This window comes from Sander vitreus, chromosome 8, assembly GCF_031162955.1.
Source record: "Sander vitreus isolate 19-12246 chromosome 8, sanVit1, whole genome shotgun sequence".
Lineage (NCBI taxonomy): Eukaryota > Metazoa > Chordata > Actinopteri > Perciformes > Percidae > Sander > Sander vitreus.
In genome coordinates, this window is record NC_135862.1 from 8,196,756 (window position 1) to 8,216,842 (window position 20,087).

Here is a 20,087-nt window from a genome sequence, read left to right on the forward strand (position 1 = left end):
ACATGATATAAAAAACTGTCTGAGTCACAGTTTTTATTTGGTCTCTTTCCTATAAACAAACACACAGAGCAGGCAGCCGAGTGTGGACATTGCATATTTATACTTGCACCTTTCTTGATATTTTTCACTCTTTATATTTACCCTCTTCTCTAATTTTAACAATTTTTCTTGGGATAAATAAAGTTCTATTTTTTTGTATTACCCTTAAATCGCCTAGATTTTCCTAGTAATAAAATATGTCATTTGGTCCCAAAATGTTCAAAGGGAAAGGAAGATATTTTATAATTTATCCATGTTGCTTTGTTTATTTTCCAGTTCACTTGTTAGGTGTGGGGCATATATTTACTTTGAGCATCAAAAAGTGGAAATCCATAAATGTAGTCTACTTCTGCATATATTGTAGAGGAAGAAAGGGAGTAGTGGTCCTTGGCTGGTGTGTCTCTAGAAACAGCAGCGTCACACAATGCTGTGTAGACTGTAGGGTAACTAGCGTTAGCTATGCAGAGCAGTTAACTTTCACAAAATTAAACTATTGATAACTCAGAGACTAACATGCAGATCGACGTATTTATTTTATTTTTCAAGTTATCCGTTGCATCAATGGATGTATTATATTGACAGTTGCATCTTAATGTACATAATGCTTTACGAAAAAGGAGCTTTTAAAAGTTAAATGCAAGCGGTGCCTGTTTATGTAGTACGTAATATGTGCAGGTTTGATTGACGGTGCATTTGCCCAATATAAAATTAACATGAGACTTGTGGCGAATCGCCGGATAGCTTACACCTTCTTTCGGACCAATTAGGTTGTTGTTATTACAGGATGTAACCAATCACAGCGAAGGAGTAGGCTCCTGTTCAACGAGCGCGAACGGTTAAGGACGGTACAGACAGCTAAGAGAAAATGGCGAATATGGATGAGTTTAGGTGCGGGTTTAACGTTATATGGACATTTTAAGCAGTTTTGATATCTAACGTGAATAAGCTCGGACGTCTTTCTTTTCTACATTGGGTGCAAGTTATTTCGAAGTTACAACGGCAAGCGCTAAACCTAGGCGAAGCTAATTTGTAATTACGTTAAATTAAGTCTTGGTAGTTACGCTAACGTTAGCTGACGTTAGCTAGAAACATGAACTGTCCTTAGTTGGCAGCTGTAAATGGCGTCCTTGTGCCTACACACTATGAAATGACAATGGACCTGAATACATTTGAGCAACGCTGACCTCCTGTTTTCATGGCTTTTCGTTGAGTTAAGGGTTCTGGAGCCACTCGCTGTCTTTGGGGACACTGCAGTTGACGTTATGGCTTTACACAACTTGGTTTTTGTTATCGATGTGGATTATGGTGATCACGATTCAGGAGATCAACTGGATGCCAGAAATCATCACGTGAAACGAGGAATATTACAAACCCTGCTGCATTTCGGCTACAAATATGGATTTGACAAATTGCGCTGGGGTTATAAATTCTTTCAATCCAAGACTGGCCGCAATGCAAACTTCTTATCACGGGGGTCAGACTTCAAGGAGCTTCGCCACAAAACGTTTGAGGATTTTGAAATAGAGTTTGAAGCCAAGTTTGACCTGAAGGATAAACAGTGCCCTTCTCAGCAGAAGCAGCTATCCAAGCGTTCTGTCTCAGTTCAAAATGCACTTAAAGAAACCCTGCTGGACTTCCAATGGGACAGACCAGACATCACCTCTCCCACTAAACAGTCCTTGAGGCCGCGGAGGTCGACCCGAGCTGGAAAGCCCAGTGTTTCACAGGAGGACGATATGTCAAACAACGGGAAGAATGTGGTGTTTATTGTCTCGGAGTGTCCACGTTCCAGATCACAACTTGTGGACTATCTTTCCTTGGGAAACCGTGATCTGCCTACAGATGTGACGGAACACATCATACCCAAGGGGCTTCACGACATGCTGGCTCAGCGACAAGTTGTGCTGCACTGGATTGACAGTAGATCACATGTCCAGGTGAGTACAACAAAGAATATTGAGTACAAAAATAACTGGACAGTTTTGACAAAAACCACAATATCTATGAACCGGTAAGTTCATAACAAATCATATGGATGTAAATAGTGTTGCTTTCCTGTGTAACTAAGTGGTGAAATCAGAAAAAATCGTAAATATTGTAAATGGTAGTTAGCAGGTAAGTGTCACTCACTTTTTTAGGTAGCTAATGCAGTCGTAGAAGTTCATATCATTTCAACTGTAAAGCCGCCTTTAGGACCAGGAACGGCAACATTTAGGCTACTGTGTATCACACTTTTTGGCCTATTGAGATGGTGATGGGTGAGAATTTTAGTATATGCTTTGGCCTTTTCGGTCATCAAATACTCAGTTGAGCACCTGGGAGAGTTTTTGAATGACGTGTTGGACAGCACTCTTTTCACCAGTTATCATCATCATTTGTTTCTTTTTACAAATACAAAAGAAAAACAGACAGAACAGCAATAGTTTTTATCTTATACAGGCAACCCATCAGGCAATTCCAAAGAACTAACAAACTAGCAAGCAACAATGTTACACAAACACAAAACAAAAAAAACATAAAATAAAATGACAAATACAACTTAGGAAAATACCCATTATCATCAACACCACCAAATGAGGCAATACATTGGTAAATATTTAAAAACGGCATGATTGATCAAGGCATTAACCTAAACTAACCTCATACTCTGTTTAACCAGTCATAGAATGGCTATAAACATAGATCGCTATTCAAAGTGGCTGTTAAAACAAATTTCCTTTTTCACTAACATAAGCAACTTTGATGTTTTGTCTTCTTGCAGGTCATGAGGTGTGAGGATCACCTCAGCTTTGACAAGCTGTCAGAGGTTCTAGCTCAGCTGGGTGGCAGAGTGATCCCTATGGTTGCACTGCTGAATCTCTGCTTCACTCAAAAGCCAGACTCCGGCTACAGGAGAAGGAGTTTTGCATTCAAGTCCAGCATTGGATACCTGCTGTCTTCTGAAAGGCTCCACAACCTGGCTTTTCCTGTCATTAGCGGTGTTCTTCGGTGGGAGCAAGGTTGGTAACTTGGAAGTAAACTCTTATCATCATCTGCTATGATTCAAACATGGCTGAAATAGTGCAGCAGTTAAAACTATTCATGTGATCTGTAGTTTAAATACAGATACAAAATAGGGCTGCATCCGAATATTCGTTAGATGGGTAGGTATCTGAACAAGAACCAAACACAACAGCAGAAATGATATGAGATGCATAAGTGTCAGACAAGGGGAATTAAGCAAATTAAACATGAAGTTGAGAATGAACTGCCATTATTTATGTGTGTTGTGTTGTTCTTCACCCACCCAGGTGACATGACACAGAGTTGTAGCATCAAGGTTGAGCCAGTGTCTCGTAGACAGAGGCTTCTCCCAGAGTCGGTGGAAGTGTGTCTGAAGGGAGTGCTGCAGGACTGGGATGACTCTTCACTAACACAGACCTCCACAGAGTCATGGGTGCTACATTGTTCCAGCAGCAGTAACCAGGGAGCTACTGCTGCCTTCCAGCATCTCCTGATGGAGCTGTCCGCTCACGCTCTGCACATGGTGAGACATCCAAACACAACAGTGCTGTTTTTCACAAGGTGCTCATGTGCAAATTGTATTTCAGTTACACAGTACAGCTGACCCAGTTTTCTGGTCTCATGATGACACTCCCTATTTTTGCAATAATTTAACAGAAAAACATTGTCAACATCTCAATAGCAATCAGGTTTTCATGTCAGTCCCTGAGAGTCTAGGAGCAAAGTTGAGTGAGAAATACATTGCAGAGATACATTTCCAGTTGAACATTATCTCAATTGGAAGAACACACAGCACTCTCTATCAAACATGGCAAGCAGACAAGTCAAGTTGAAGGACAGATGGCAAACCAAAAAAATGGATTTTAACACTTTAATGCCACCATAACTCTTAATGAACTGGATGTCTTTGATTTTTAGATTTATGAGTTAATAATATTTATTGTGTGTCTAGTTGTGGATTTTTCCTGTTAACACTTAAACAGTGTATAGAGATCTGTACAGTGTAAGTCACATGCCAATTGCTCAGTCGAATAGAGAGTCAGTTGGAACATAAACTAGCCATTATTTTATTTATATATATATACACACACACACACACACACTGAAATAGAAATGTCCCTCTTCTCTCTGTGCATTTACTGATTCACTTCTCCTCCTCTTTCCCTTTTTATGCTTGTTCTCCCAGCTTTCTGAGGTGAATGACAGCGGCCTGGTGTGCTCGGCTGTCCTCTCCCCTTTGTCACACACTACAGCTCTGCTCACTATTCTCCAGTCTGGAGTCACTCAGCATGATCAGTTCCTAACTACCGAAATAATTGCCCCTGCCACAGAAGAAACCTCAGCTGAATTGCCAGATGTTGTGAGCAGTGTTCTGGGAGTAGTGTATGACATCATGGAGGATGATGGTGACACTGTTAAAGGTGAGGATAGAACAGTAATATCCAGGGTTCAAAACATTGAACGTGTGTATCTTGGGAAACATTCCTGCCTGAATTTATCAATAAACACACAAGTCACCAAAAATAAAAGTATGTTACCGAAAAGTCGGTGTTAACTTTTAGCTGTTAAAAGTACACAGTTCACTTGTTACAGTTAATATACAAGATGGTATAATGTTCTAATTTCCCTTTTTTTTAACATGTAATGCTAGATGCCTTACTTACATTTTTACGTTCCTAATCTGTGTATGTGTCATTCAAATGGCAAATATTAGAGACAGCAAAACTTTAAAATCTGTTAGAAGGTGGCAGTATAGTTTTCAGGGTTCATACGTTTTGAAAAAACCTGGAAAAGTTATGGAATTTGAAAAATACAAATTCCAGGCCTGGAAAGGTTTTGGAAACATAAAAAGACCCAGAAAGTTTTGGAAAAGTCATGGAATTTCTTTTTAACACAGCATAATAATATGTGATTAATAAATGTATTTCACGTCGTCCTAACGTCAATGTTCTATTCGGGGCGCGATATTACAAATCCCACTACTAACAACATAAATTGTCATTCATTTTATTGTTAAAACCTCTAAGGGGAAAACTTTAACACAGATTTGTACATACATAGTCATGGACATTTGCCAAAAAGTCATGGAAAAGTATTGGTTAAAATGCATATGAACCCTGAGTTTTATTTTCAATGCATGTTATGTTGTATTATTTCTAGCTGTTTATTGCTGGGGGTTTTTATTTTTATTTTTTTCCTCAGACCATCGAAAAGATCAACAGGTTCCTGAGTGGGCTCAGCGGGAAGTCAGCCATTGCCAGCTTACAGCAGGCATGTTGGAGAGTTGGTTCCCTCAGTCAGACCAGTCAGGAGTGAGTTCCCATTTAATGGAGTCAATGAGGTAAGATTGAACTTTTAAGGTAGAATTTGTATACAGTGCTTTTGAAGCAAGAATTATATAAAAATTTAAACACAAAAATAAACAATGGCAACCTAAAACAAAATCGTTTTTGCCACAGAAAGTGACAGATGGTCCTGATGTTTCACCTTCTTTGAACAGGTTGCTGCATGCAGTGCCAGAGCAGAGAGAAGAGGAGGAGTTGTCTGTCCTACAGCAGGAGCTGATCAGTGGTCTGGCTGAATTGTATCAAACATCCCGGGGTGCAGATGCCAAGAGGGGCAAGAAACGTGAGAAAGCCTCATCTTAATTGTTATGCATATTCCAGGGTTTCTATGAAAGCTGTGAAATTTGTAAAAGTATAGAAGTTAAGTTTAAGATATCGGGAATAACCAGTTATCCTTTTAAACATAAGTTAAGTTTAAAATTGTGAGGAAATGGAAGAAAAATGTTCAATTTCCAGTATTGGCTTATCAAGATTTTGACCTGAGGGAAAGCTGCACAAAATATTTCTCTATCATTTACCATCTTTGATCTACAGGTGGCGCCCAGCGCACACCGGTGAAACAGAAGATGAAGACCATGAGCCGCTCTCTGCAGATGCTGAACGTGGCGCGGCTGAATGTCAAAGCCCAAAAAAACCAGGCAGAGGCTGAGCAGCTGGTGGCCGAGGGCAGGGGCCCAGACAGACAGGGGAAGAGACTTTCAAGTGACAGGAACAAATCTGGAGGAGCGAACACCATTAGTGAGTGTGACTTTTAATATATAAAAAAAAATATATATATATATAATATAGAAAGACGCTAGCGCGGACTGCTGATTACCTAACGCTAGTATTCGGGGCACAGGGAAAGTAAAAACAAATCGCTATTTCTACCACTAAAAAGGCTCAAAATATCACCACACTTCAACGGTAGCATAATAAGGGTCCCTAAATGTTAACCGAAGCATTGAGAACATTTTAAGTGTACAGACAGTTTATTAAAAAGATAGATTATAAAGACAGTCACGTTCTCGTATACAGGCGGCCGCCGTCTTGGGAGCTGCGGTCTTTTTTTCCGCGCTAGCTTGTTCCAAGCTACAAACACATTCGATTAGCATGAAAACATGTCCCAGAGAGCGATCGAGGGGGTACACATCTGTTATTAAGCCCTAGGTTCGTTTTGCGCCAGAATTGTCCTTTTTAATATAAGCATATTATCAAATTACCTTTTGGTAAAATAATAAAGTAATAGGGGAGCACGATTCAGAAAATGTCACGATTCAATATCGATTTTCAGGCTCAAGATTTGATTCAAAATCAATTTTCGATTGAAAAATGATTCTCGATTCAAAAACGATTCACAGTATGTAAATGTAGTTACTTTTCCCATGTGATTGCAGTAGACATTCAATAAAAAAAAAATTTATGAATCGATTTTGAATCTGTAGAGCTTGAATCGCGATTCGAATGGGAATTGATTTTTTTTTTTTTTTTACACCCCTATCAAGTAATGTATCTGCTTCCTTTGCCCAGGTTTCACTAGTGAGGAAGATCTGCTGTCCTATCTAAAGTGCAGTTATGAGAAGACCATGGCAGAGAGAGAGTCCCTCCTCACTGGTGTCCAGCAGCTCCTGTTTGCTGTGAAAACATTCCTCGTTACAGAATCAGACCTGCAGGTGAGACACGTGGCAGCTTTAAATGCACTTCAACACTGACCCACTTTCATCTTTACAGCAGACTGGTTATTATTATTTGTTGGTGGATGAATTGATAGATTGTTGTGCTGCACAATTGTGGATAATCATACACTGTGATTTTAATTTGTTTTGTTAGTTAGTACATTTTTGGTACATTGCCAGATTAAAAGTTTTTTAGATTTACATGCCCACTGTAGGGGAAAGAAAATAACTGGTGATATAAGATGCAGAAACTTTTTTTATCGGGTTAATGAAAGCATTCAGTGCATCACAAAGTACATCAAAGTGAACAGTTGGACTGGGATTAAACATATCTAAAATGTTGTCTTCTTTGCAGGTAAAGACCTCCCGGTTTGTCCAGCAACACCTCCTCAAGACCAGCAAATCAATCAGACAGCTCTACGGCACGGCTGCTGATGTTGATAGCAAAGTCAGAGAGTGAGTGCTTTCGACATTCGTGTGTTATCTTGTTTTTTTGGGTCAGTAAAATGTGTAAAACTCAGCTTATTGACCAGCCACTTACGGCGTTTTTCCATTACATGGTACCTGCTCGACTCTACTCGCCTCACTCGTCCGTTTATCCATTGCTGATTTTAGTACCGCCTCAGTGTGGCTGGTCGTCATAGCACTGCCGCAGTAAACTGCCATGACCTAACGCGACACACACACACACACACACAGAACGTGGAAGGTGTGTTGTTGTTGCCACAGCCAGAAGACACATTTTGTTTCAAAAGAAGCTGGAGGCAGCTGGCTAAACTATTTAAAAATGGCGGGTTGTTCAGGACACCCCCCTCTGTCGCTTCCACGTCACCTTTTGGTATCGGCTCAGCTCGCTTGGAACCTCGACTGGTGATACCAAAAAAAAGTACCTGTTAGCAGGTACCAGGTGCTTTTTTTTTTTTTTTTTGTAATGGAAAACCAAAAAAGGCGAGTCGAGCAGGTACCACGTAATGGAAAAGTTGCATAAAACACCTGGCTGTAGTTACACTGGCTCTCTCCCAGGTGCGAAATGTGTGTTTGTCTGTTTGTGGGTGGTCTTAGTTGATAAACCTTGTGCCCATCCTCCTTGATAAATAAAGGTTTAACGTTTCTTTAATAAAAGGTTTTCTTTTTTGGAGTCAAATGAATTATATTTATGCGTCAGTAACACAGGTTGTCTCCTCTAGGTGCAAGCTTCAGGCGTTGCTGAGGCTGGAGTTGTGCAGACTTTTCTCTGTGGAGCAGTCTGACCTACTGGATGTGGATCAGATGGCAGAGGAGGTGAGATGCTCACTATTGTGTCACTGGTGCAGTTAAATCTTCTTTCTTTATGAAAGGGCAGAAGAGTAACCCTGCCCAGGGCTGCAACTAACAGTTATTTATATTGTCAATTAATCTGTTGATTATTTTCTCGATTAATCGATTAGTAGGCCTACTGATTGTCTTCATTAATTACCACAATGATAAGATATCCGATTGAATTGACATATTCCCACATTTAAAAAATATATATATATATATATATATATATATATATATATATATATATATATATATATATATATATATATATATATTTATCAACAGCCTGAAACCATTTTGACCAGCAGAGTTTATGTTTAAATTTATGTCTTTATGTATGTCATTAGTTGCACAATAGAGCAAATGTAAAAAAGAAAATTCTTATCTCTCCTTATTCTCAGGTGGCTGAAATGCTCAGAATAATCTCTTTAACAAAAGACCCAGTTTGTCTAGCAAGGTTTCTTGGAGATGAAGTCCTCCCAGGGTAAGTGTGTGTGTGTGTGTGTCCAGATTAATCAAGAATAATGAAAGCCTAGCATTTTAATGCTATGAAGCTGATTTGTTTGAAAATGAATTGTTAGTTAAGTAAAAGACAATATGGAAGCAGTAGTTATTGATGACATTTGTTGGGAGTCAATAGTTAGTTACTATATATTTAGTTACAAATTCATTATTTTCAGTATCCTGTACTCATTGCACTTATTTCGCTAACATGCTTTTGCTTCTTGATTGCCATAAATATTTAGTTTTTAAAAACAAAACTGATAAATATCAATAAATAAATGAGCCAAATCTTCTCATCTAAAGTTGTTATATACTAAGTTTACGGTCTTTCTGTGTCATGCCAGGTTCCTGACTGCAGTCCCCAGAGTGCTGGCAGACATCTACCATAGTCTGGGCACCCAGCTCCCTGAGGCTTTGGTGGCTGCCCTGCCTGCTGACTTCTTCAGCGACGAGTCAGTTGCCAAAGACAGCGTTTCTCCTTCAGCCTCCTCACCTCCCCTCTCCACACACAGCCTGGTTTCAGATGGCAGAGATCGCCTGCAGGACCTGCGAAATCGCTCGGCCAGCAACAGGAGGTGAGGGAGGCTGTATTAATGGAATTAAAAAAACATCACAGAAGACATGTAATTGAAGATGATGATGTTGCTCTTTGAATGTCACTGGATTGGAAGCATTGTCTAGTAACAATTTTAATGATTAAGCCATGACGTATGTATTTTGTAAGATATATGTCCAGGATTTTCTTTCTTCTTTTTTTTTTAATTTATTTTATTTTTTTATTTTTAGGAGTGGGATGCTGACTCGTCATCGTAGTATGACTGAATCATCACAGAGTCTTCGCCAAATAGAAATCCCCAAAAAGACTACAAGAGCTGTAAGATGACCATAGATAATGAATCACTGCTGATATTTTTATTGGAGTTTTATGAAACCTTGATCAACTAATATTTTCATAATAACACTAATTGTTGGGTTTTAACCAGCTTAGCGTCATCCAAAGGCATATCATATACGTTTTAAATGCATTGTCTAATTTCTGAAATGCGTTTTGTTCTGTGTGAAGACCATCATCCAACTAAGAGAGCTGAGCTGACATTTGCACATGTTTAATGTATATTTCAGCTGTCTAATCCAGGTTACTTTACCGGCTTTATTGTGTATTAATTAGTCCAAATCAAAGGTCTGCGTTGCTTTGAAGAAACCTGTTGCAGAACCACCACCTAAACCTCAGAAACAAGAAACACAAGGTATGTTTTATTTGACATTTCACTTAAACACATCCAGCGCCACTTGCTTACTCAACCCTAAATCTCATCTTTTGAATATAAAACCGAACCTCTGTAACCGCTTGAATTAATTTGGTATAAATGAATCCAAACATCCTCAGAAATCTCAAACCACATCTACAGAATAATCTTTTAATCTGCTGTCCATTAGTTTTTTCAGTATGTTGTAAGAAATGTAATTCAAGCTTAATTAAGCATCTGTTTTTTTTCCCACAAAGAAGCAAACTAAAAACTCTTTACATCCTTTTTTCAAGCTGATGGAGGGAGATTGTTTGTTTTAAACTCTAAAGACAGAATTTGGGAGCAGTGTTACCTTTGACCATCACTGCGTTGAAATGAGAGTCCTAAATACAGACCGTGTTCTGATTGTCCACAGAGGTGACAAAGGTGAGAAGAAATCTGTTCAACCAAGAGATTGTATCCCCCTCAAAGAGAGCCAAACTGCCGAGGAGCCAGTCTGTGTCCGCTGTGGAAGGCATGAAACGCAAGCGATCTGACGAATCTGAAGGTAAAGAAGTTCATTATTGCAAATTAATTAAAAGGAAAAAAACTGTTGTAAATGACCTTTGTATGCATGAGAGGAGACCCTTTTACTTTTCAGTATATAGCCATGCAATCTTGATATTCAGATGTTCAATGATGGTAAAAAAGAAGTTAAGTGTATTTTTTTAGTGATAGGAGATTGTCCCATAGCATGTTCATTTCAATTAACTGGATTTTTTTTTTTTTTGAGCAATTTATCTCAAAAGAAATTCTTACTTTTCAGAGAGGCACACACTTTTAACAAAGAAAGTGTGTGAAACACCCCACCACAAGCAAGTGTCAAGTCGCCTCCTATACAGGCAGAAAATGGGAAGGTATGGGTGCTTTATCTTTGCCTTATTAAGATTTACTGAGTAACTATATGTATTGTATAACCCAAACATTATCTGCAGTTGCTTATTATTGTGAACTAAAAATGTTTTTTTTCAGGAGATCTGTCCCAACTGAGGAGTGCATTGTGGAAGAATCACCAGTAAAACCTTCAGAAGGTATTTAACTCATACCACCATGTTGCTTTTCCACACAAAATATATATTTACATTTATGGATGACAGAATTATAGTCAGTATTTGTCTTTGGTTTAAGTACACAACAGAAGTGTTTGTTGTCTTTCAAAATCAAGGAAAGAATCAGAGATCAGTCTTTGTCCTGGGTTGACTGCTTGTAATATTTATTTTGTTTCATTGGAGCACTACCCATAACTTAGTCTTTCTGCTTTGGTTTTGTATCAGACCTAAGAAGGAGCCCAAGGATAAAGAAGTTTGCTCGAAGACACTCGAACGTCTTCTACTCGAGTTCTCAACCTCGCTCCCGCAACCTGGACCGGGCTCTCTCTGCATCCCAGCTTACTCTCAGCGATGGCAAAATCTGTGGGGTTAACATAAAGACGGTTCGATCTCCCATGCGTCTCCTTTTCGGGGCTGCTAATTCCCCCAGTCGGCCCTCTGACCAGTCTTGTGCAACCAGGCCCACCAGGTCACGGCTGTCCACAGACTCTTCTGTCTTTGAGGTAAGTTCTTTCTTTAATAATAAGGTTCACCAAAACACATCACATGCATTAGTAGCTGTACTACCTAAAGACTTAACGTCTGCAAATAGTTCAATTTGCTGACAGATTCGTGATAAGATTCCTACACTTTTTTTATAAAAGTATCATCAAAATAAAAAAAATAACATTCTTATACTTTTAGGGCTGGGTAGCGAATTCGATACTTTTTAGGCACCGACCGCATTGCCTCTAAAGTATTGAGTATCGAAAAATGCCTCGTCTTTCAATACCTTTAGTAGTGAATCTCATCATCCTCAGTGAGCCAATAAGCATGCAGTATGCTTCTACCAAGATCTAACAATGTTGGTGATTGGCTGTCTAACGTCACACGTCGTAGAGACGCGCAGGAAAAACTTTGTGCCGTATTGTGTAATGTTGTAATCGTTTAATTGAATCGTTTAGAAACCGGTATCAAAGTCACGGTATCGGTATCGAAATGCTTTGAACGATACCCAGCCTTATTTCCTTTACACATCATTGTTTTCCGGCATACGCCTTAGAAATATATTTTCATTTTAATTTTGTATAGCACTGCTTGTTCAATAAATATTTGAAGACATCCATTTAACTACAGTATCTATATATTCATTCAGCCATCTTCCATCCTCCCCTCCTCAATATGCTGAACTATCCCTTTACTGAGTCAAGTGATTTTTCAGAATAAGTACTTCAAAAAACTACATTAAATATTAATGGGGTATAAAGGTAAATTCTGAAATTGTGTGATTGCGTCACTCTTAAATCTGATTTAAAGCGGCTGTTATCAATATTTTTATAATAACAATGTATCAAGTGACAATGTGAACGGTATTGCTTTTAGTGCTGGACCTACAGATAATTATCACCTGAATCTGCAGCTTTTCTCAGCTTTTGTCAACTTTACGTAGCTTTGTAGCGAGTTTCATATTATTGTTTAGCTCTCCGTCCCTCAACTTTAATGTTTTGATTCACTTTTACCGCTCTTATAGCGCAGTTTTTAGCCGCAACGGGCAGCTTTTTATAGTTAAAAAAAAAAAAAGAAGCTCTAAAAACCCACTGTACACTACCTGCTCAGCACCAAATAGCAGACAGACACAGTTGGCAACCAGGTGGTGAACATTGTGCAGCATTTAGCAGCTGAAGAGCCAGATATTTCCCTCAGGAATAGGTAGAGACCAAAAACATTGAATATTGAACTTGCATTCACTAAGTGGCCACAAACACTACTCAGGTAAATAACAATGTTGCTCTGTAACTGCTAGGTCTGTAATAAGGAACTGTTTATAACGAGTTCACTATATCTGTCAATTTTGTGTTCACAACTTGTTTCCGCTGCCCCCAAATGGCCAAAAAGTTATTGCAGGTTTAATAATTATTTTTTTGTGTTTGTATTAGAGTCCAAATAAAACTCCAACAAAGTCACCTGGCAAACATGGGAGGGCCACGCATGGGATCACGACACCCAGGACACCCAAGACCCATCGAACCCCAGAGTCCTCCAAAACCCCACCTCCATCCAGGATGTGTGTTTTCTCTGTTGCAGAGAGCCCTGTAGCAGGCAGCTCTCGTGAACATGGCATGGGTCTGAGAGGCAGTCCTTTCAGATCTCCAGCCAGAAAGACTCCTTTGGTAGAGACACCTACTAAGGAGAGCCCTGTGAGGAGTCCACTGAAGGGTATTCTCAGGACTCCGGTCAAGGCCTTGGTTGAATGCCACGTCTCTTCTGGATTACATCTTCTCAATAGCCCAATTTCCAAGACCCCCAAGAAGAGTGTCACGTGGTCTCCATCCCCTCGAAAATGTAGAATGGCAGAGGGCATTGTTACTTTCAAGGTGCCAGAGTCGCCTCGTACTGCATCACGTACCTCGCCGAGACTGGCGAAAACACCCAATGAGTTCAGTAGTCCTGTCAAAAGCACAAACACTAAAATAGACATTTTCAAGACCCCAGAAAAGACTGCAAATAGTGTTACTTTTACGCAGGAAAAAAATCAGAAGCTCTCTGAAAAACTTCACAACGAGATGAAAACACCTGAAAAAGGTGACACTGTTAGTCTACTGGAAATGCATCCTCCACAATCCACACCACCTAAACCCAACACTAGAACTCAATCCAAGACCCCTATTCCTACTGACAAAATGATTACTCGCTCTGGACAAACTCCAGGCAAGAATTCAAGCATTGCATCCCCATGTAAGCCGGTATTTACAACAGTAGGAGGTACTACTAATTCAGAAGGACCAAATACTTCAGTAAAGTCTCCAGCAAAGTCCCTGACAAAACCGAGGCCTAGTCAAGGGGCTGGAACCACCAGACATATATTAAGGTCTCAGTCTAGTGAGAATGTTCCCTCCCAACTAAAGACTGAATCTGCTGAGAAATGTAATCTTGTGGAAAAGAACATGCAGTCAGAATCAAAAGACGAGGTACAAGCTAAACCTTCCCGATCCTCTGAAACGGACTCTAGTTCCCACACAGATTCACAGCCGTTTGACTCTTCATGTTTTAACTCTGCATCCACAGACGATGATAGTATGGACATTGTAGATGCTGCAGTTGTAAAGACCCAGCTTAGTGGAGGTATCAAGATGAACATTAGCTTTTCACGGAAGCCCTCAATGTCCAGTGAAGACTTTTTGTTGAACGCAGTGTCTCCTAAATCACGTGAGCCACCCCAAGGCACACCTAGCCGGAGCTACGGCTTCCGGCAGACGCCTGACCGCCAACAGAGAGAAGCTGCTGCTCGTTTGGGCTACGGAAATGAATCGCCTCGATTTTCAACTCCTAGAGGCCCAGCAAGACTTAGTCGGCAGAAAAGCATGGGCACTCCGAACCCTCTGACTTACCAAGTAGAAATGGAAATGCAAACGTCAGGACTTCCCAAGCTCAAAATCAGACGTACAGATTCCATGAATGCGGGTGATTTGGCCTCAGATGGAGGTTCTCGATCAGGAGCTCGGAGCCCTTTAGTTGTTGTGAAACCTTCTCAGCTGGAGAGCCCCTTGGCGTTGTTCTCTAAGCACAGAGATCCAGGATGCGTCTCACCATCTATCTGTGCTCATGTCACCCCGGCCAAGAGCACCCCTGGAAAAGGTGGAAGCGTCCAAACTTACATCTGCCAGTCTTACACCCCTACACGCCATCATGCAGGAACAATGTCTCCAGTGGCAACTGCAGACATCATTCCCCTGACTCCTTCACCTCAGAGTGTAGGTAAGGTGACCCCAGACAACTTCAACAGCTGGCCTCGGAGGAAGAGAGCTCAGACAGGAGTGGTTGGAGGCAAAGACCGTGGTCTAAAGGGGGAGCCTTTTTTGGTGGAGTTGCTGGAGGAAGCTGAGCTTGGAGTTAGCAAATTGCAGGATGTTGAGGACACAGATGAGACCTCAGACAACAAAACTGCATTATTAGCTTTGACTTCCAAACAGTCACCCCCAGTTAAAGCAGATGCATCTCCTCTTTCCCCACTGGAAGGCTTGTACTGGATGGAGAAGCTAGCGGAGCAGGCTGACTGTGCTGATCCTCAGAGAGAAGAAGAAGACATCATCTGGGCCGCTGGAAACGGAGATGTCAAGTCAAGTAAGCTATGGTTCACAAATTATAGCTAAGATACTTTTTTTTTGTTGACTTAAAATAGCTTCTATATTCTGACCAAATATTTAGTGTGCAATGATATGTGACAAATGTGACAAGTGAATGAGGATATGGTGTTTGTCCAACTAAAACAATAGTTTATGAGATATTAAATGATATGTTAAAATGATTTCATTAAGTTGCAGAATAGAACTAATTTTATCGCTGCTTCTTTCTACATTTTGACAGTTGCGACTCCTCCCAGCTCAAAGGTGAGGAAGCCGGTGACGGCGACTGGGATTTTGGCCCTCACTCACTCTCCATTGTTGTTCAAGGGCAAAACAGGCTCTGCTAGTAAGAGAACTCCACATTTTAAAGGTAAGATGTACAGTGCTTGTGTTTTACAGTTATCTGTTTTTTTTCAAAATCGCTATAATATCAATATATTGCCCAGCCCTATTGGTTATGACGGTAGGCAAACTGTAAAGGGTCCACTTTGCTGGGTAGTGAGGAGCAGATGTAATCCTTGACCAGTCGTTCAAAGTATTTCATCACTACAGAGTAGAGTGCCACTGGGCGGTAGTCATTCAGGCAGGCTGGTCTTGTTTTCTTGGGCACAGGAATACTGGTGGACTTCTTGAAGCTCGTGGGTATGACAGACTGAGCCAGTGACAGGTTAAATATCATTGTGGATACCGGCGCTAGTTGGTCATCACCTGTACATCCATGGTAGAACACAGTTTGGAACCCAGACCTGATAACGTCAGGTCTTCCTGATTTCTTGGTGGTGTTAACATGCTTTAAAGCCCTCCTGACTTAATGCGCAGGGAAATGCAAAGCGAGCATAACAATTGTTTAGCTCATCTGCTATAGACACATCAGCACTTTACAAGTAGTACTCTTGGCCATGTAGTGTATTTTCTACTTCTCCAGGTGAGCCAGTAGGTCAGCACACTAGCATTATTTCACTGGCCTGATAGCCAGAAATGAACAAGCATATGTATCGATTACCCTTGATTCTAGTTAACTAACAATCCTCATTATTTGCCTAAACTTTGTAGATGACGCTGCATCAGGGAGGAGGATAGAAGTTGGAGTGGACCTCTCGCCCCAGCCAATCGCACGCTCATCAGAAAAGACCTACAGCAGAAAGAGGCTGCTTCACTGAATTGAGGAAATCATCTGGCAACAAAGCAAAAAGATTGTCCATTCTGTGTTTTACTGTGAAGTTGTGAGCCTTTCTTAGCCATATTTTGTCAGGAGTGCTTTTGATGGCAGATCTGAAAGATGTCTTTCAAGCACCACTTGAAAGGCTTTACAGATAAATGAATGTCCCTTTCAGTCTCCTCCACCAACACTTTCGACCCTGACATTTGGTGTTCTAACTTTTGTTTTAATCAGGACATTTTAAGAAAGGTAAGTTTAGCGCATAGTTGAAAAGCTATGCAGTTCTGCCAAATGTTTAAAAACTGTTCTTGTTAATGATTTTAACATTCAACAAATGCCATGTTTTCTGCACGGGCCTCTCTGAAGCTAAAACATTAGAAAATGGTGATATATCATTGTTTTTCTAAATTGTAATAAGCAATTTTACAATCAAGTCTAAAGCCTAAATGTGTTGATATAAATACTATTCATGTTTATTTATTAGTTTTTTTTTGTTATAAACTTCCTTTTAAGTGAAAGGGAAGGGCCTAATTATTTCATATTGTAAATATTTTATGTATGCAAGTCTTATGTAAATAAAAGTCAGTTTTCTTAAGGATTGAAAATCTTTTTTTATCCTATACTCTCCCTGCTTTGTCAGGATTCACACTTGTTTTTGAACATTTGATAAAGCAGGGAAAGACAAAAAACCTTGTACAGTAATGCAAACTTAAACGTTTCACTGCACATACTTCCTTCTTTTTGAGTGACTTTTATAATTCAAGTTTATCAACTGCCAGCAAATAAAATGAAACCTGATACTTATGTCCTGTAATCACCCTCCTGTTCAAAGGTCAGTTCTCTAAAACTATAAAATCCTTTGTGTGCTTTCAGTAGGAAGGTCATCAATGACTTCTTTCACACAGGAAATTACATTTCAATAGCTGCCGATAACCCCAAATGTTATAGCCATGATTATGATATCTGATCAGATTTTTTTCATCAGAACTGCTAGTTGTTATGGGGTTAGAATTCTTTGAATATCATTGGTCAGTATTACTCACGAGATTAGCTTGGCATCAAGCACCAATTATTGCTTAATGTGAAGTCAGATAAGGTGACCCATTTCTTAGGTGTAGAATATATGTAATCATAGCTGAATTCTATTTAGCTGGCTTTAAGGTCTTGGTATTGTACATGCTTGCTCACTGTTAATGTGTTGGCTTACTCTAGAATACAACAGAGCCATTGTTATTGTTAATAGTAACACCTGTGCTTTTCATACTATAACAAATAAAAGACATCTGCTGTAAAAAGGCCTGTTGAATCATAATAAATATATAAGCTATTAAGGTTTTTTTTGACACTGATGAAATGGAGTGCCAACAGATTTTTACGAACAAAATGAATTCCATGCAGCAGAAGTATTCACTCTCTTCAAGTCCATGTCCTTTTAGGCCTAGTGGGAAGGCATTAAAAATCTTGAGATACCCCTAATGGAGAACAAAGCACAGTGTTTTTCATATGCATAGTTCTCCCACATATGAAATTGATTCTTGTATAAAATATTTTACTGCAAAGTAGGTAAACTGACAGATATTGTGATATACCCCATGAATACAAGTGCAAAATAAAGCCAGGCCAAATGAGATATGGTACACCTGAACTCAAGTAACTCTTGATAACTTGTTAACTCTTGTTATGATTTGATACTATAAATAAAATGGTGAGTGACTCACATTGAGTAAATGTAGAGTTACATTTCTCCGCTGACTGTAAAGGTGTTGACTTTGGTTTGGAGATTAGCATGTGGGCTCAGCCATCGCTCTCCGTTGGTCTGAGGTCATCTCAGTTGTGTTTCAGTGGCTTGGTGAATAAGCAGTGCAACAGGATACTCTGTAACACAGTCTTTGATGGCTTTTTCTTATCAAGCCACAATTAACAGACATAATCGTAATCTAACATCATACCCTGAATCCTGCCAGCCGGATAGCGGCCCAACTCTTATTAATTATGAATCTTTAAAAGTTGTGTAACAAAAACTGTGGACTTCATGGTTTTATCAATCGTTCCTTTTGGACAAATGTGCCCAGGGACCCTGAACAGGAAGCTTGCCGGTATTATTAAATCCTGCAATAAGAACAGATACCAATGAAAAATAAATTGAAGTAATTTTCTTAATGCAAGCTCGGATTGAACCCAGATTGGGTGTGACAGTGGGCAGTGGGTTCCTCTACAAGTGTGAAAAATAGAATATCTTGATGTCTTGAGGAAATATAGTACTACAAACGCATAAGTGCAATAAGCTTAAATTCTGAAATGGGACATGTGGCAAAATGAGTACTTTCAGTACTTAGATACTTTTACCCCACTCTTACAAAACGCCTCAAACTCTGTGATGTTGGGGCCTTTAGTCACTGAACAGCAGCTTTCAAATCCTGCCACAAATGATGTTTATGTTTTCATATTATGGTGTGTACTCTGACTTGATTTCTCCACATTGCATTAAAATTGTTGTTTTGTACTTTAGTGTACTTCTAGAAGACTTCCAGGACCTTTTACATAGCATGAAGCTGCTAATCCCAAGTTCATGGTGTGGATGTTGGGGCCACAGGCCTCTTAATGGCCTCCCCCACTAGTGTTAAGGTGGACCTTACTGTATTCTGAATGATATTTAGTATATCAGTTTCCAAGTACAGTGTATTTGACCCTTATCATTTGTCACACCCTGATTACACATGGGTGAGTCATTATGTTGCAATTTACTTCACAAATATGATTTGGGTTATAGTAAAGGGTGTAAATACTTTTGCTATCAATACATGTGATTTATATTAGTATTTAAATAGAGGTAGAAAGGTTACTTATGTTTATCAATGTACATTTTTTTATTACATTCCCCAGTTTTTATAATAAAGCAAGTCCAGGTTAAGTGAATTCATTTTATAGGCGCTGTAAATTCACCACAGCAGTTTTTTTTCCCAGTAACACTTACTATCATATATTTTTCTTTGATCATGCAGGTGGGTGGTTGAATTTTAGCAGAGTCCTACATTATTTGTTCAAATACATCCTGCTGTGTTGCAAACAAATTCCATGTCCTGCAGAAATGCAATGTGAACTTTCCTCTTTAATCCACAGATTACTAAATTATCCTCTATAAGGAGCTCAGGCCCTGAATATGAAACAGTATGGCCTCTGTCTGGAAACTAGAGACTGTAAGGGGACATTGTAAAGTGGACATGCAGGCCTGTAACTGCACAGTGCACAGATCCTATTACTGACTCCTTCCAAAATATTTGAAATTATGAGTTGTTTTGACAAAAATAAGGTACATTAAATCTTGATATTACCATGCAGCTGGGAAAGTTCACATATCGACATGCATAAACACTATGCACCAAACGTGAAAGAAAAGTCTGGATAAGTCAGATGAGGTCACAGTCTAGAAGTGGAAAACTGATCTGAGGTCTGTGATGCCAAGCTTTGAGTTGAAGGTGTTGTCGGGTTTTCTTTACTTATTGCTTCGGTACATCTTAACTATTTAAAAAAAAAAAACTTTATTATCAAGAATCATTTCACAAAAATATGGTACCAGATCTTTTCTAAAAATATTGATGTTATTGCTAAAGGTTTCGTGGAGGTCAATGTTACCTTTAGTGA

The 20,087-nt window shown here is 39.5% G+C and overlaps 1 protein-coding gene across 2 annotated transcripts; it reads left to right on the forward strand.

Moving 5' to 3' along the window:
- The first annotated feature begins 280 nt into the window (after positions 1–280).
- Positions 281–17,043, forward strand: ticrr (TopBP1-interacting, checkpoint, and replication regulator). 2 transcript variants are annotated; one of them, XM_078256607.1, is made up of 22 exons: positions 281–1,976; positions 2,801–3,038; positions 3,330–3,565; positions 4,229–4,463; positions 5,245–5,383; positions 5,543–5,670; positions 5,922–6,125; positions 6,897–7,039; positions 7,398–7,498; positions 8,230–8,323; positions 8,746–8,828; positions 9,193–9,423; positions 9,635–9,722; positions 10,017–10,095; positions 10,511–10,642; positions 10,901–10,991; positions 11,107–11,165; positions 11,409–11,686; positions 13,100–14,918; positions 15,180–15,284; positions 15,528–15,656; positions 16,340–17,043. In XM_078256607.1, exons 1-22 carry the CDS (start codon positions 1,302–1,304, stop codon positions 16,444–16,446), a joined length of 5,394 nt encoding a protein of 1,797 aa, XP_078112733.1. In that variant the 5' UTR covers positions 281–1,301; the 3' UTR covers positions 16,447–17,043. The 2 variants fall into 2 exon arrangements, with proteins under 2 accessions (XP_078112733.1, XP_078112732.1); XM_078256606.1 differs by having other exon boundaries at positions 303–1,976; positions 13,100–15,284.
- Positions 17,044–20,087: the final 3,044 nt, after the last annotated feature.